The 15,957-nt window shown below is 46.4% G+C and overlaps 1 protein-coding gene across 1 annotated transcript; it reads right to left on the reverse strand.

Annotated features, from left to right (window-relative positions):
• Window positions 1-5,688: 5,688 nt before the first annotated feature.
• LOC119378824 (uncharacterized) lies at window positions 5,689-15,625 on the reverse strand. The gene is made up of 3 exons (XM_037647846.2): window positions 15,520-15,625; window positions 6,772-6,883; window positions 5,689-5,972 (listed from the first exon to the last, which is right to left on the reverse strand). Exons 1-3 carry the CDS (start codon window positions 15,557-15,559, stop codon window positions 5,801-5,803), a joined length of 324 nt encoding a protein of 107 aa, XP_037503774.1. The 5' UTR covers window positions 15,560-15,625; the 3' UTR covers window positions 5,689-5,800.
• Window positions 15,626-15,957: the final 332 nt, after the last annotated feature.

Genomic DNA, 15,957 nt, shown 5'->3' on the forward strand with positions numbered 1-15,957 from the left:
TCCATCACGTTTTGCATCACATATATATATGAGTGAAAGAGAAGGCGCCTGTTCTTGGCTGAGACCGCTCTGTCTGAGACTGTGCTTTATTCGGTCCCATGGCACAGGCCCAAATGCAACACGCTCTAGCAACTCCTGGTTTATATGCCCTGCTACTGATACAAGCACACTCACCCACCCACGCATCTACACAACCCCGAAGACCCCCGCCACGTACCTACGCTACCGTAGATTACACATTCTTCGGGGTTGGCCGGATTGATCTATTTCGGTATAACATAATCTCCGGGACCAACCCAAATTGTTCAGCGGGAACTGACAGAGCAGCCACATGGCATCTCTAGATTAGGTAAATAACTGCCGGCATTGAATTGAAGTTTTACTTTTCTCTGAACATCAAGAAGAAACAGAGACAAAAGGCACTCACTGAGGTCGCTGTCCCTGCATTTGCGACTACTGAGCACGTACAATGTACGAACAATGTCTGATAGCGTAACATATGCCTTCTTGAACTGTCCTGGAATGCCTACTGCAAGTTCAGTTGCGAAGTGCCCACTATACGCCATCATTCAACATTTTGCGAAATAGCGCAGTACCCACTATGAGTATGCAAGGTAATACGCGCAACTCTACACACTTTGTTGTTGCTGTGGTTGATGATGATGACCAAGAATTATACCAAAGCCCGTTGTAAAGGTTTGGCAGCTTTAGACCACCCACTCGTTGCGCAATTCGCATGGTGTGACGCCCATAGGCGTGCGCAGGGTTCCCCATCAGGGGGCCGAAGGTTCATCGCAGCGCCCCCCCCCCCTACTAAGTCCATGTACGAGGCAGATTTTGAGCTACCCTCCCCCCTCTTAGGTGACTAGAGGGTCAATGTATGGGGCAGATTTCACCTGCCCCCCCCCCCCCCCCCCTCAGTGGAGCTCAGTGCCCCCCCCCCCCAGGCTCAGTGGAGGAATCCAGCCGTTTTGAGAGAAGTAGGTCAGTGAGTCTCTCGGTGAAGTATCAAGGAGGACGTTGGTTCTTTGTGGGTTTGCACTTTCATAATGACGAAGACTGCTCCCGATGAAGCCGCCCGACGTGAGCGTCAGCGAAAGCTGACGCGGGAGCGGGCATGTCGTCGCCGTGTCAACCGCGATGTTCGCGCGAGAGAGACCGAAGCTAAGCGTCGCAAGTACTTCCGCCTTTGCCTTTTCGATAAGACCTACCATCATCCATCACTGCGTAGTGAGCTCATTACGCCTCCCACATATCATTCCTCGCGGATTGACCACAAACACAAGGTTAAAGGTGCTCTCTGCTACACAAACACATTTTCTTGCTCCTTCATATCGGTCACATCGAACGATTGGAATCAGCTACCAGGTGACATCGTTTCCATTTCCATCTCTGATCCCTCCCTCTTTCTTAATTATTTATCAGCTCACCTACTTCGCGATAGCTCTCCCTAGTCATCCGATCTATCCCCCCCACCTACGACTTTCCGTCTGCACGTGTCAAGATGCCGGCGTTTTCCAGCAGATTCTTGATTTTTTTTTGTGTGTGTGTCATTTCTCTTAATTTTACATTTTGTTGCTAGTACTGTATAATTTTACCGCATTCACTATTTTCTTTTTGTGATTTCCTTATTTTTACGTTTCACTTTTGTTGCGTTTCATTGAGTAGAGATGTTATTTGCTTTAGTCTTGTTCATGTATAAGCCGTTTTGTTTCATTGTTTTGTATTTTTCATGTTGTAACCCGCTCCCCTCTGTAATGCTTCGGCGACTGAGGGTAACAAAAGTAAATAAATAAATAAATAAATAAATAAATAAATAGAGACTTCAAGAACACAGAAGTACGATAGCCTGATGAAGAAGGGGCATCAGCTTCGCTGTTTCGACAGTGCTCGCGAAGTAGAGCTGGCTGGATTTTTTTACGAAGCAGTTTCATGCACTGACGTGGCACTGTGGTAGAAAACCTGACTGCCACGCAAAATGCCTGGGTTCGACTCCGGCTCGAACCTCTGATTTCTATAATTTACATCCATCACGATTGTTCGCTCACAACCAACGCCGCCGACAGCGACGCCGACACACCGGAATTTCTGCGACACGAGCTCTTTAACTCAATCGCGTTGAAATAAAACGAACAAGAATGTAAAGATCTGGTCAGGAACATGCAACATGCAACAATGCCTTGGATAAGGCTTAGCGTAAGAGCAACACCGTCGCCATGGAAAAAGAATGGAAGCTTTGAAAGTGTAGACCACCAAAATGTATCAGACACATGGTATCATAAATAGATTTTTGTATTTTGAAAAGCCCCACAAAGGCATGTGATGAAGTCCGCTTGTGATGCGGGCAGTGCGCGCATGTTTGATCGAGAAGACGTATAAAATATGTGGCTTGAATGAAAGAAGGCAAAAAGTAACGGATTATTCACTCTGTGATCACGAACGATAGTAATTAATAATTGTTGGAGTCTTACGTCCCAAAGCCACGATAGGATTATGAGTATTAGAGAAGTGAGTTGGGCTAGTTGGTGCGTATTAACTGTGGACATATCTACTAGCGCGAAAAACACAAAGGACGAGGTAAAGACGGCCTTTGTGTTTTTCGCGCTAGTAGATATGTCCACAGGATTATGAGGGACGCGGTAGTGGAGTTCTCCGGAAATGTTGACCATCTGGGGTTCTTCAAAGTGCATTTAAAATCTTAGTACACGGGCCTCTAGCATTTCGCCTCCATAGAAATGCGTCCACAGTGGACGGGATTCGGTCCCGGGACGATGTTTGGCGTTAGCCAAGGAGGGGAGGCACGGTGCAAACAGTGTGGCAGTGTTAAAGATATATTGTGAGTCTCTCTGTCTCTCACACTGAGTGCGTTTGAAAACGGCTTAAGTATATATACTGTTGTGATATGTGCGCGTTTGCAGTGAACCGTGATAATGAAACCTAACAAGGGGATGAGGAAGAACAGAGACGCACTCAAAATGGTCCTGTGACCACAAGGATGGATAGTCGCGCGAGACCGAGACCGTATGGATACTCGCGCGAGACCGTGTTCGAGCAACGGAAGAGCGCGTGTGAAATTCGGTGGCAGGAAATGTGCTGTCCAGGGAGCAAGTGCAACCGCTAGTTGAACTCTGGAACTCACGTTCCGGCCCACTATCAATTCTCTGGACGGCGTATATTCTATTCAGGCGTAAGCTCCGCCCTCGTAACCGCGACGCGCCTGCCATTCACCCGTGAAAGACAGTCGTGCCAACTAGTTTACGCTCCATCCATAAGTGCTTTTTCTCAGCTAAGCATATACCATGCATATTAGGAGTTAGGGGTTCGTCGTTGCTACCTAAAACATTAAGTTTGGCTGAGCAGCGATGTCATGATCCCTGACGAAATTTATTAGGACGTTCAAGTTCCCGACCTAAAACCATCGTGTCTGTTTGCGAAAGTCAACTATCTGAAACACTCGAGAAATGTTTGACGTCACGAAAATGAGTAAGCGCTACTGGATCTCCCTCTGTGGGAGGGGCGGCGGTGGCTGTTGGCAGAGCTGACATTTCTTATTAAGTTTTAACCTAGTATACAACCAGGACCGACGCCGCCGTTTTCACCGAATTCAGCACGTGCAACTCACATGCATGCGCCCAGCATTGAAAATAAAAAAGTTGTTATGCAAGAACTATTCATACGAGCAATATCCGCCACTTGCGTTTGGTGAGTTTAAAAGTGGCGGACATTGTTTTCGCGAATAGTTCTTGCCTAAGGACTCTTTATTTATTTTTAATTTTTTTTTTATTCTAGCAACCAAGTTGAAAGGGGTAGCCTTCGCCAAGAAATGGCGGCAACTCCTTCATTTATCTTTATTTCAATAATGTGAAAGATATACGCCATTCGCAATATTAGCAAACGTGGCTGGGCCATGTTAATGGCGTGCCTACATCGCTGTGAAGCTTTCTCGTCCATGTTAGGCCACCTATTCGCACTGATTTATTTGGTTACTCTCTTTTTCAGGCACTCTTACATCATTCGCTTTCTTGTCATTCGCCTTTATTCTCACCGACGGCGTCACTCATTATTGTTTGGGTGCAGCTTATCTTTGGTTTACATTTCATAATTATGGCGGCGTGACTTTGTATGCGTGATGAATTATTGTGCATTTTTATTTTTAAGTGTGGAATGGCTTATAATAAACCATATATATTTATTCAGGTAAATGTACAGCTTTAAATGTTCAATGTCATCACATTTATAACACGCATCTTACCGTATTATTTTCTTCAAATGTGTGAGACATTGTGAGAGTTTAGTAACTGGGGCATAGAATTACTCTTGCGGACCATTTCTTCATAGAGTAAATTGGTGCGATCCCGAAGGCAGTGAGAGCTTCTTCTTGAAGTGGGTCAATGCAAATAGCCTGTGTAACGCCAATAAATCGCTGACGCTTATAAAAATAGCATTGTTTAAACACATGGTCACGTTGCCTTCTCTGTAAGAACGGAAGTCGCACACTCTCCACTTCTCGGTATGCTGCCAGTTGGCTGGCGCCATCTGTCGATAGATAGCGAAGACTTCCGTAATATCGAGCGTGTTCAGACTCTCTAAAAGCGCGATTTACGACGCGATGCTTACCACAGCTACGGTCTAGTTCACTATACCACAGCGCTGTACCCGAGCGGCCATGCATTCATTTCGAAATACTTGAACTGTCGTCTATTCTTCCTTTTCTCCCGGTTTTATGTCCTGTTTTACGCGTTAAAATGAACTTACAATGATTTATCAAGTGGGTTGCTCCTTTTGCTAATATGTATAGTGATTTCTAGAAGCCTCTGAAAGTCGTATAATCAATAGATATTGGTGCTAGATTTCACTGACACAAATATGTTTTGCAGATGGCTTCGTACGAGCAGAACGATGGTTTCAATAGCGGCTAGCTCATCGTGCACATGTGAAATGAACCAGATTCTCACAAGTCTAATAAGGTGAACTTGTTGGCTAGTTAGTTGAACGTCTTGTATCAGGAAACAGCGCGGGAAAAACGAAGACTAAGCATAGGAACGAACATCACACCACACACAGCACTTCATGTGGTGTGTTGTTCGTTCCTATGCTTCGTCTTCGTTTTTACCGCGCTGTTTCCTGATAGAAGACACATCCCCACGTATTTTTTTTTTTTTACTCGACGTATAGCTTCAATTTCAGAAGCGATACGCTTCTTTACAATGGTGGTGATTGCGCGGCATCTTTACGGCTTACGGGGAAAGTTCAGTAGCATCCATAGATGCCAAGACGGCCTGCATCGTGAGGTTGCTCAGGCCGTGAACACTGACAAAATAGTTCCACGTCGGAATAGATTGATATTAAGTGGGTGGTAGATGAGACGCTGCTGTTAATCATTTCGTCAATGCGTATCGCTGTAGCTCTTTTCTAAGTAGACACTCACAAAGTAGCACAATATGCGATCCCCGATGACCAAGATATCGAAGGGAAGTAGCTTTCTTGTTAAGCAAGGTAATAAGGTTCTAGGAATTCACTTTATAACGTTATAGTCATCATACAAAACCTGTTTGGGCCTCAGCTATATATATATACAAATGAATGACACACAAACCTTGTGTTGAGAGACTTGACATTCATAAAATGTTTATTCAACACCATTTCGGACATGTATGGTGTTCATTGGTTCTTCTCCTGTAAATAATGTCCAGCATTATGGATGTGTCCTTCCTAACTGAGAGCGTGAGAGCAGCAGCGTGAGGTGACAGGTGTCACACTTGTGACATAGTCGGCGCCTTTTAAGGTGGCAGCGCTGGGACTAGTATTGCCTTTTCTGCGCGTCACCACATTGCTCTCGTCCACCTTGGCATTGGTCTGGGGTCAAGCGGCTTGCATCGCGGAGCTCTTTCAGCTCTGCCATGGCATAAGTCTGAGGACAGTCCGAGTATCGAGAGGCGAGCTTCAGGCACTCCGAAAGGACATAGAATGCGCTGAAAAAAAAAACATAAATGAATTGCAGAACGTTTTATACTCTAGCTGTTTAAATACAGACATGCACAGGGATACCGCCGTTATGGGAAGATCAACCTGCTTTTTTCTTTATGAAAACGACCCCGACAATACAAAAGGTACATTAAGTATGTAAATTAGTGGAAATTGACTTTCCTTAACGATGTTCAACACGCGCCCCGAGATGAAAGTCTAAGCTGAAAGAACGTAAGTTTGGGAATGTTGGTATTCTATGTAGCATTTTAGCGAAAAAAAAATATAGACGGACTGAGAGACGCAGACGAAGCGTCTACTTCTCTATGTATGTTGTATGCACGTATATTTCGTGCGCTAAGACGGACTGTGCAAATAATGTAAAAAGGCGAGAACACGATAGGATCGAAGTGTAAGACACACATTACGCCGGCGTGGTATGATGGTCATCAGGTGCATCTTTTTCTGGTTTTTTTTTTTTTTTGCGAAAGCAGAGTTGATACTGCAGTCCTATTTCATAGTTCTTTCTACGCTTAGCTGTTACCGTTTCTTTGTTTACTAGCAGTTGCGATGTGTTACAAGCATTAAGACCGTTAAGGGTGCACTTAGTTATCTTTTGTTGCGGATGCGAAGACGGCAAAGACACCGAGCAACCGCAGCCGAAACAGCTGTTTCTCAGTAATAGCTGCTCGCGCTATCGATGTGTTTCGAGTACACGCCTAATGGCCATTTCATGAGTCCGCAACGGTCGTCGCGCGCATCCTGCATGCATGCGCGTCGTCTAAGCAATAGGAGCGGCTTTCCCACCAGCATCTCTGGGAAGCTGACGCCTGTTGCAAATTGGTTTCGTGTTTCGTCTTGCAGCGGCCCGCATCCCGGCGGTAGCCCATGTGGTCGCATCCGAAGGCGGTCGTGCACACTGCGAAGTGCAAGCAGTGAATAAGCGCTATACTCCCTCGATTTGGTCCATGGGCGTTTATCGCCCATAATGGCTGAAACGTGCATGTACGACCCAACGTTCGAGCATTTAGAAATCTGCAAGAAATGTGAGGCAAGGAAAGAAAGAACAAAAGAACGATCGATCAAACGAAAGAAAAAATCGGGAATAAAGGTGCGTATTGCAGTTCATGCACTTAGTTTATTCAAATAAGTGCAACGAAAGTCCACCGGTGTCTATCACCTAGTTCTTGCGGATAAGGCGACACTTAACCTTGTCAAGGGCCGGTACTTCCTAAGCTGTTTGTAAGCGAAACTGGTATGTATGATACAAGAGCTAGTCAATCGTAATATAAGAAAAGAAAAGAAATTCTGAAGAAACTCCACTCACCAAGGGCAACGTTTCTTCCTTTCTGTATTTATTTGGACATGCTCACAAGGTCCAGAGAGACACACTAGGTAAGTCGTAGTTTCGAGTCGTTATTCATTATGTAAGTCCATAGGCCACCCGCGAATTTTCTTCCAAGCCCTATTTATTGCTATGGGAAAAGTAATGCGTTAAGTTACGGACAATATTTCCCCGCGGTACTCGCCAATGAATGTTTATACATTAAAAACGTCAGTAAAGGTGACACGCAAAGCAAGAATGATACTTAGGTCCGCAAATTCAACAGCAGTCGCTTGACTAGCACAGATAATGCTGTTCGCAGCACGCTGTGCCGGCAACGGTTGCTTCCCGGAGTGTCACCGGCTACACCTTCGAAGCGCTAATAAAAAGGCTTCGCTTCGTAGTCTACACCAAGCCGGCCGGCGGTCGGTGCGAGAGCTTCGCCGGCGACGCGCTCGCGTCGGCCGCCGGCGAAGCAACGAAGAACTTCGAGGACGCTTGAACTTCCTTGGGAGAGTATTTCTTCAATGATCCCCACTGCAATCGACACCACCAATGTGGCATTTATGCGGAGCTGGGAGTCAAGAAGAAGAAGACGCCTGACCGAAGTCATGGGTGACGCCGAGGCGGGTAAACTGAGGAATGTAAACACCGTTTTCGGGACGAAGTACACTCTAAGAAAAAAGAGAGTCAAAAGAGGGTCATGGAACCGTGACTCTCTTCGGGTGTCCATCTGACCCCTTTTGGAAGGTACAGGCAGAGAAAAAGAGTTCGCATTTGGGAAGGAGTCACTGGACCCTCCTGAAGCGCGTTTCTATTGGCTTCGGTATAGGGCTGACGCGCTGGAGTTTTGAGTACTGTGGCGGAGTGTGGTGGCGTGCGCCGAAGTTGCTTGGGTAGTCAAAAATGGACGCCGACCGGCGAGTTACGCAGTTCTCACTTGCTTTGAGCGTTTTACTTAATTTTGCGCCTAGTTTTCAGGCTCAAAAAGTGCTTAAAACGTACGCAGGAACTTATCCGCTATGCCTGCAGAGTCTGACATGTTTGACGAGCGATCCCTGCTTCAACAAACCGTGCCGAAAGCAGGTCGTCCGGGCGACGGCTCTGAGCAGCGTGCGGTCCCGAAGCGCGGTCGCCGCCGTTATTGTTGCGTGGTTAATTGCCTCGAACATGGGGGTAAGGATCCTAATGTGCGGTTTTACTGGTTCCCCTGAAAGCCGTACGAAGTGGAGCGACGGAACCACTGGATACGTGCCGTCCGACGCGTGAAGTGAGTACGCGAGCAAAACGTGGTTTGCAACGTAACGTGCTGATTATTTTTCGTACGCGCGTGCACGCGTTTATATATGTATATATTCCCTGTGTGCAGTCCAGACGGCACGCCGTGGCTGCCGACGGCGATCACGAGGATACGCAGCCGGCATTTCGTGGGAAACGAGAAAAACGATGCCATGAGTCACCCTGCGTATGTGCCTACGATTTTTCCGGCAGCTTACAGCCGGCTGCTTCCAGCGGCCGGCTGTAAACATTGCGCGCCGTCGCTTCTCGACCGCCACCGCACGCTGACAGAATTTGACGAATTCCCTAGAAGCAAATGTTGAAAATTACGACCGTGCATGGGGAAAAAGTGTGTTTGCGACTGAATGCGGCAGAAAACGGCACACGGCGCGAATGCGCTCATTCGGGCTGCCGACGGCTAGCCTTCGTCACTGGACCTTTCTTGATTCCGTTTCGTCGTGTAATGCAAATCATTTCGGCTTTCTTAACAGCAATCTTTTCGTTTATGCACTGTCGTTAATCGCGCGAGCATGCCTCGTAAAACTTAACTCGAGTTCAACGTCGTATGAGATTCGCTGCACTTGTGAGTTGCAGCGCGCCGAAAGGGTTCCTTCAATCTCCTGCACGTCGTAAACATACTTGACGTTGACGAGCTTCTTGCGTTTACGCAGATTGCTTGGCCTGAAGAACTCAGCCACGCCAGAAATTGGCCGAGATCCCAAGCGCAGCACAACCGACAGCGGCGGCTCCATTGCGCATCTGAGCTTAGTGCTGCATGCGGCCGCCAGTCTGACTACTCGAAACCAAAGAACTTATCGTAGGGGGCGCTTTTTAGCACCGTTTTCGCAGCGCCGCCTGGGCAGCCAGTCAGGCCTATACGGAAGAGCCGCCGTATACGCCACACATATCGCACGCTCGCCCTTTGGCGCCGTTGTGGCGCCTTGCTCGGCGACGCAGAGCCGCAGACGGGGTTGGCGCCAGGGTGGCACGCCGCTCTCCTCTCTCAGTCGTCTCAGTCAGTCTCCTGGTCTATTGGAATGCATTGCGTGGTTGCGTTGGTTGCGCGTCTTCGGTGGTGTTGACGCCGGCTCCGTGCACGAAGTGACGCTTGGAGGGTGGAATATTCATGGAGCTGCGGACACCGACAACGGGCGCCAGTTAACGGTGAGTGTACTGCCTAATTATACAGCTTTAGCTGGGCGTCTGCAGCAGCTCTGCGGAATCTGCCAGCCATTTCCAACAGTAGCCTGTATCCGCGGGGCTGTTGCAGATGCCCAACTAAAGCTGTCAGTTAACGAGTTGCCACCGTTATGCGCGTTGCTGTACAAGTTCCCATAAAGTGAGCGATGCAAACAATAATCGAGGGTCATTTCTTGCTGATCGCACGTCGTGTCTGCACTACTGAAGGTGCAAGATGTCGTTTTGAGATGCACTTTAGTCTACTTCATAATAACATTTCCATCGACCTTGAGTGTGCAGCGTGCTTCCACGCGTGGGAACGTGAAAAAAAAAAAACTGTGTACAGAACGCTCGGACGCACTATATGTAATGGGTTTTGTTGGCTGAAAGACGGTAGTTTGAGGTGCAGATATAGTACGGTGGCTTCCAGAATGTATGCGGTAATTCAAGTTGGACACGCCTCGCCGGTAAAGTGAAAAAGCTCTAGACTTTCGACGGCGCGCGTTGTTGCGGCCGCCGGCGTACACTCTTTATTCCCTCGTTTCTGTTTGCTGTTTTCGTGGTTTGCATACACTGCGATGACGTTAGGCGCTCTAACAGAATCGAGTGAGTGTACGTGATTGTGGGAGTTATGTGCGCTAATTCTAGCATATGACATGTCTGATCTCGACGTAGACGGCGTACGCACGCGCTGGGTGTCGTTCGGGCCCTAGTACTCGCATCTGTTTATCTGAGTATTTAAGGATGGGTTACGTTTGTAAAACATGCGGTCAATAACCGCTCACGGCGTGCCCCTGGCTGCCGGAGGATGTGCTTTGTTGTTTTGTTGTTAGCCTTTATTATGTCTGTGTGAACCACTTATTTTGTAGGTTTTGCAAACCTTTACTGCAATTTCATTTTCGCATCATAATATCACGTTCTGCTTTTCAGATACCGTTTTTCATGGTGCTCACGCTGGACAGGAGCGACAACCTAGCAAGCCACAAGTCTGATGCCTCAAGCCGTCACCACTTTTTGATTTATTCTTAATCACAAGGAATAAATATGGAAACATGATGGCGATTTCTGCTGTTCATTTAGCACCATATGACAATGTGCACATCACAGTCACACATTTTAGTTGGCTATACTCATAGAAGCATGTCAATGAGGAATACCCAAACTTCTTAATTGGAAATCACAGACCATCTTTTCGCGCTTTCTATATAACTTTGCTGGAAAATATGTGTTGTTTTGACGAGTTTTATTAAAGTAATGCTAAAACTGAACTATTCTTTTTTTACAGTCGCTGGGCAGAACGGCAAGTATTATTGGACTTGCTTAAAATGAATGCCCCACTATTTTCAACAGTAGTCGCGCAAAAGTAGAGCAAGGATCAAATGAGTAGCTTAAAATACTTGTGGAGTCGCTTGATGCTTCGGTGTGGGTCCCTTGACCCCCCTAGGAGCGTTACCGGCAAGAGTCGTCTGACTCCCTATAAGTGGTAACGTGAAGTCTTTGCACTCTTCCTAGAGGGTCAGGGGACTCTTCTAGAGCGAGCCGACCCTGACCCACCAAGAGAGTCACCGTGACTATTTAAAGAGAGTCGTATACGTGGCAAGTCAGAACTCTCCGAAAAGAGTCACGCATACTCTTTTTTTTTCTTATAGAGTGTACCGAAGTTGTTTCAAGGACTTCCACACTGCCGAATAAGACGTTCGTTCAGGTTTTGTGTACTCTAGTGGGCAGCAGGAGAAAAAAAAGCCATTTTGCTCACTTCACAACCACTCACGAGCCCTGATGGCTTAATTTGACACCATGCACGTAAATTATTAAATAATCGCACCACTGGCGTAATCTTTCGTTTATGGTCTTCTGAGATCCTAACCATTAGGCAAACACGCACAAAAATATCCTCCGGCCAAGAAATCCAGGCTGAAAGGGTTAGAATGCCTACTGCAAGATACAGTTTCGAAGTGCCCACTACGACATAGTTCTTCCTTGTGCGAGTTGGCGAGGTACCCATCTACGCATCTGTAGGCAACAAGTGGACCTGTGCAGCTGCACTCGCTGTTGATGCGGTTGTTGATAATGATAATTTATTATTCCTCTGCGCTTTGTATTGCCGCGCCTTTGAACCAATCACTCGTTGCGCAATTCACGTGTTTTGACGCATGGTGCGATTCTACGCTCTTGCCACACAATATTACATATGTTAACAACACTCCTCGCTCTACATAACATTCATATAGCGTCTTTTTCCGAAGCAATATCAAGCACTGGCGTGGCTCTGTGGTGGAAGAAAAAATATTTATTAACCGAAAGGGGTTTATGGTGCGGGGCCAGCTTGGTCCGCAAGTCCCATCTAGTAGTGCTGGCTGCCCTCAGTCCAGGACGCCAAAGGAAGTTGCCGCCCTGCGTACCCTGTCGATTGAACTGATCTGATCGTCAAAGCTATCGCTGGCCAGCAACTCCTCCCACCTCTCCACACTCGCTTGGTCAATGTGGGGCAGGCCTGGGATGGCCCGGCAAGTCCATGTAGTGTGTACTAGTGTGGGTTTCTCAGAGCATCATGGGTAACGGGGAGGGTATTCTGTTGGGTGCATTTGATTGAGAAAATGTAAGTTTGGATACGCTCTGGTCTGGATTAAGCGCCAGCTGGCAGCTTTCTCCTTTGTAAGCTTCTTATGAGGAAGGGAGTAGATACGTCTGAGTCCCTTGTAGTAATTTAGGATGGCCGCATACTCACAGGGGACCGGGCTAGGCTCCTCGGAGGTAAGTTCATGGGGTACTCGGTCTGTTGTGTACCCTCGAGCCACCCTGTCTGCCTCCTATACACCTGCTTGCCACGCAGAAGTCGTGGGTCCGATTCCCACTCGAGCCGAAAGTTTTTTATTTATTTATTTGCATCTATCTCGAATTTCTGCTCACGGACAACGCTGATTTTTCGCTCACAACCAACGACACCGACACTGACACCGACACCAACGCCAACACCGGAATTACTGCGAAACGGGCTATTTAACGCTCTCGCGTTAATATGTAAGATGCTCTTACAGATGAGAGAGATAGGTTGGCTAGAACTGGACAAGGCTAGTATATCTCTAGATATGCGATAGCATGCCTTGAATGTCATGATTGCGACGTCTCCATAGCCTGCGTCACGGGATACCTTTCAAAGTGACACTTGTGTATGCCTCGTATCTCTTATGAAATTGCGATGTCGTGTACCGGCGGATCACACGGCGTGGGCAGGAAGTGTAGAATGTGCACGAAGGTTACACGCTAAAAACAGTCGCACCCTTTGGGGAGTCTATGTGTCTTACAGCAATAATCGCCATCTGGCTTCCTCGCGTTTCCTTTCTTGAAAACTCGGCGCTCGCCACTTTCCTATGGAGAATACTATGTCACGCTAATAGCGTGCGCGCCGTTCGTTACTTCAAGGTACAGGGGTGTGCGGAGTTAAAGCGAAGGAAGGCACGCGAGAAAGATGACGATTATTGTTGTTGGACAAGAGGGTGCAACTGTTTCTAGAGTATATAAAAAATTTCCGCAGAAACTGGCGCCATTATTGACAGAGGCCTTTCGTGGCGCCTTCTCGTTAATCATCTGAGAAAGAAACTCTTCCTGAGATTTTTGGCATCGCACGCGCCATGTGCTACTCAATAGAAAAAAAAAAGCGTGTTTTCCAGAGCATAAAGGCTCGTTCATTTCGCCGACCAACGCCTGGGCTACTTCAGTCTGATCGACGAGCGTACATGGACATGCACTCCAAGGAATGAACGGCATCTTGCCGATATACTTAAATGAAGACGTATGCGATGAATACTTCTGAGCAGTAATACATTTTAGTAACAAAAGAAAACAGCGAGAAGTAGCTAAGGACAGCATAGCAAAACAACCGAAAAGAAAATTATATGTGTTAAGCTAATAGAAATGAAGATGGCAGTAGGGATGAAAGGAGGAAACAGGATAGCTGATATATATTGTTCTAGTTGAAACTAAAAGGCGTCTGTGGATTCGTGTAAGTCATATAGGCTGTACAGCAGACAGCTTAGAGTAAAATACAAAAAAAAAGGCGGCGAGGGGGCTCCGTGGCGAGGAAATGCGGTCGAGGACGCCAGAGCGAAAGGTAGTATGGAGAGGTTAGGAAACTTGGAGGCATATAATTGAGTCGGCTGACGCAGGAGTGGTGTACAGTTGCATATCGCTGGAAGGCGGTCAGTGTCCGGCAGTGTATATAAAATAGGCCACCGCTGCCAACGGCGCTTATGATGAAACATGATAATCAAATGGTCTACACAACTTCATTTTAGCGCGGAATGTAACGAAACTAGTCAAAGTATCGATGGGTTTCTAAAATGGTGGGCTGGTGTAGCTTCACTTTTCTCCTCCTTCTGTTTCATTTATTCATCCCACAGCTCCCCTTTGACTTTGTCTTTGATAGAAATATTTTTCGTCCATGTCACCAAATGCTTCCTTAAGGCAGTTATGCGGCTCGCTTCACGTTCAAAGTCTTTCTCATGCCTTCAGAGTCAACCAAAATTGAGGATGATCTGCGGGTAGAAGTCGGTGTGCTACACATGTATACCTTCGATATTACATACAGCTGCACTCCAGCGCGAAGTTGCACGAATTTTGTGTCTCCTCTGCTGTTGCGAGTAAAGCGGCTGTTTTACTTGCTTCCCAGGCTACTTCAACGACCCTTCAAGTGCAGCGCACAACCAGAAAAGCTTCTCACTGCTTCTCACTGGTGAAAGTGAGTGTGCGATCATCCTGCGGCTCTTGCTCAATATTTTGTAGAGGGTCATTTTAACTCGGTACTCATTATGATCGAGATTATATATACGCAGGTGATATCTTTGAAGGAAACAAAATGTACTGCGCATAGCTCAGACAGTGTCCACGGATGCGTAGGCTAATTCAAAAAGCGGTTCTATCGTAAGTGCACTTTGCCACTGGCCGGTGTCATCAGGATCATTGGCCGGTATCAGGATCGACGGAAATTTTGCTCTTGAGAACAATTCAAGATCAAGAATTTTTTATGAATATACTACCCCCGGTCGCAAGACGAAATCAATGTTGCAAGATGTTGCGCAAAATTCGTATTTGGTGTACGATAAGTGGAAAATATAATCAAGAAAGGTGTAAGAGTTTTACTCCCACAGGGAAAATGACAGCTAAAGTCAAAGCTTATCACACATGGATATATTCAAAAACATAAACACACAACAATGCTAAGGAGGTTGCGATGCATGAAATAGGTGCAGTCAGTGCGCAATCTTCATCAACGTGGACTTGCCATTTCAAATGTGCGCTCAGCTTCTGGATATAGATAATAATATAGTCTTAGTATCAGACTTATCGCAACAGTACGAAATAATAATGATGCTCTCCATAGCCTCGAGTTTTGCTCGCGAGACGCATTATGTCGACCTCAACTCAGTTCATGCATACATGTAAGCCACTGAAGTTTCAAACCCGATGTTAATGTAATAAACTTTATGGGAGTCTGTCATTTACCAGCTTGACAGCTGTTGAGGACTGACAAGTGTTGCAGCATTCGCGCAGTGGCGAGGACATACGTTAGATTTTGAGTGAATTCTCCGTCGCTGAACCATTTTCTTTATTATGGTTACACTTCATTGTCTTTATTAAACAACTATGAATACTTATATATACTTAGATATTATCTATTGGTTGATGTACAACAAGCTGCAGAGGACGATTTGAGGTAGCATCTCTCGGCAGCAACTGATTTATAAGAAAATATAACAGGGTAGTGGTGTACTTACAGACAACCACAAGGGCTACGATGAAAATTGTTGCTTTCATGGTTGTTCTTGCAGGAAATATCAGGAATTTCTGTCGGTGTCGGTTGCCTCTGGAGCGAGAAAAAGGTAAGAGCATCGAATCGGCACAGTCGTGTCGGAGCAGCCTACTTAAAGGTGCAACTACTCGAAGGCTCACTACACAGTTGTAACGGAATACTTACGACTATTTGAAATCATAGCGTTCATCATACTTGTATGCATGTCCATAGTAACAAATAAAGAGATTTCAGTGCTTCAGCTTTTCTTCAGCTATAAAAGAAGTTCTTCGTAATAATTAAACGTTTTATGCCTAATTGCTGTTATTAACACCAACTCACAACACAGCTCAGAGTGCAGTAAAGGCGATTATAATACGAACAAAAACTGTCCGATTCCGATAGCGAACACCTCAACGACGTT

This window comes from Rhipicephalus sanguineus, chromosome 1, assembly GCF_013339695.2.
Source record: "Rhipicephalus sanguineus isolate Rsan-2018 chromosome 1, BIME_Rsan_1.4, whole genome shotgun sequence".
Classification (NCBI taxonomy): domain Eukaryota; kingdom Metazoa; phylum Arthropoda; class Arachnida; order Ixodida; family Ixodidae; genus Rhipicephalus; species Rhipicephalus sanguineus.

Bases quoted from the DNA above. Each gene is read 5' to 3' on its own strand.
- LOC119378824 (XM_037647846.2), bottom strand. From the start codon at position 15,559: ATGAAAGCAACAATTTTCATCGTAGCCCTTGTGGTTGTCT. The intron at 6,884-15,519 runs GTAAGTACACCA...TGCACTTCGCAG, and splicing joins CGTAGCCCTTGTGGTTGTCT to TGTGCACGACCGCCTTCGGA. The intron at 5,973-6,771 runs GTGGGAAAGCCG...TTTTTTTTTCAG, and splicing joins TCAGCTTCCCAGAGATGCTG to CGCATTCTATGTCCTTTCGG.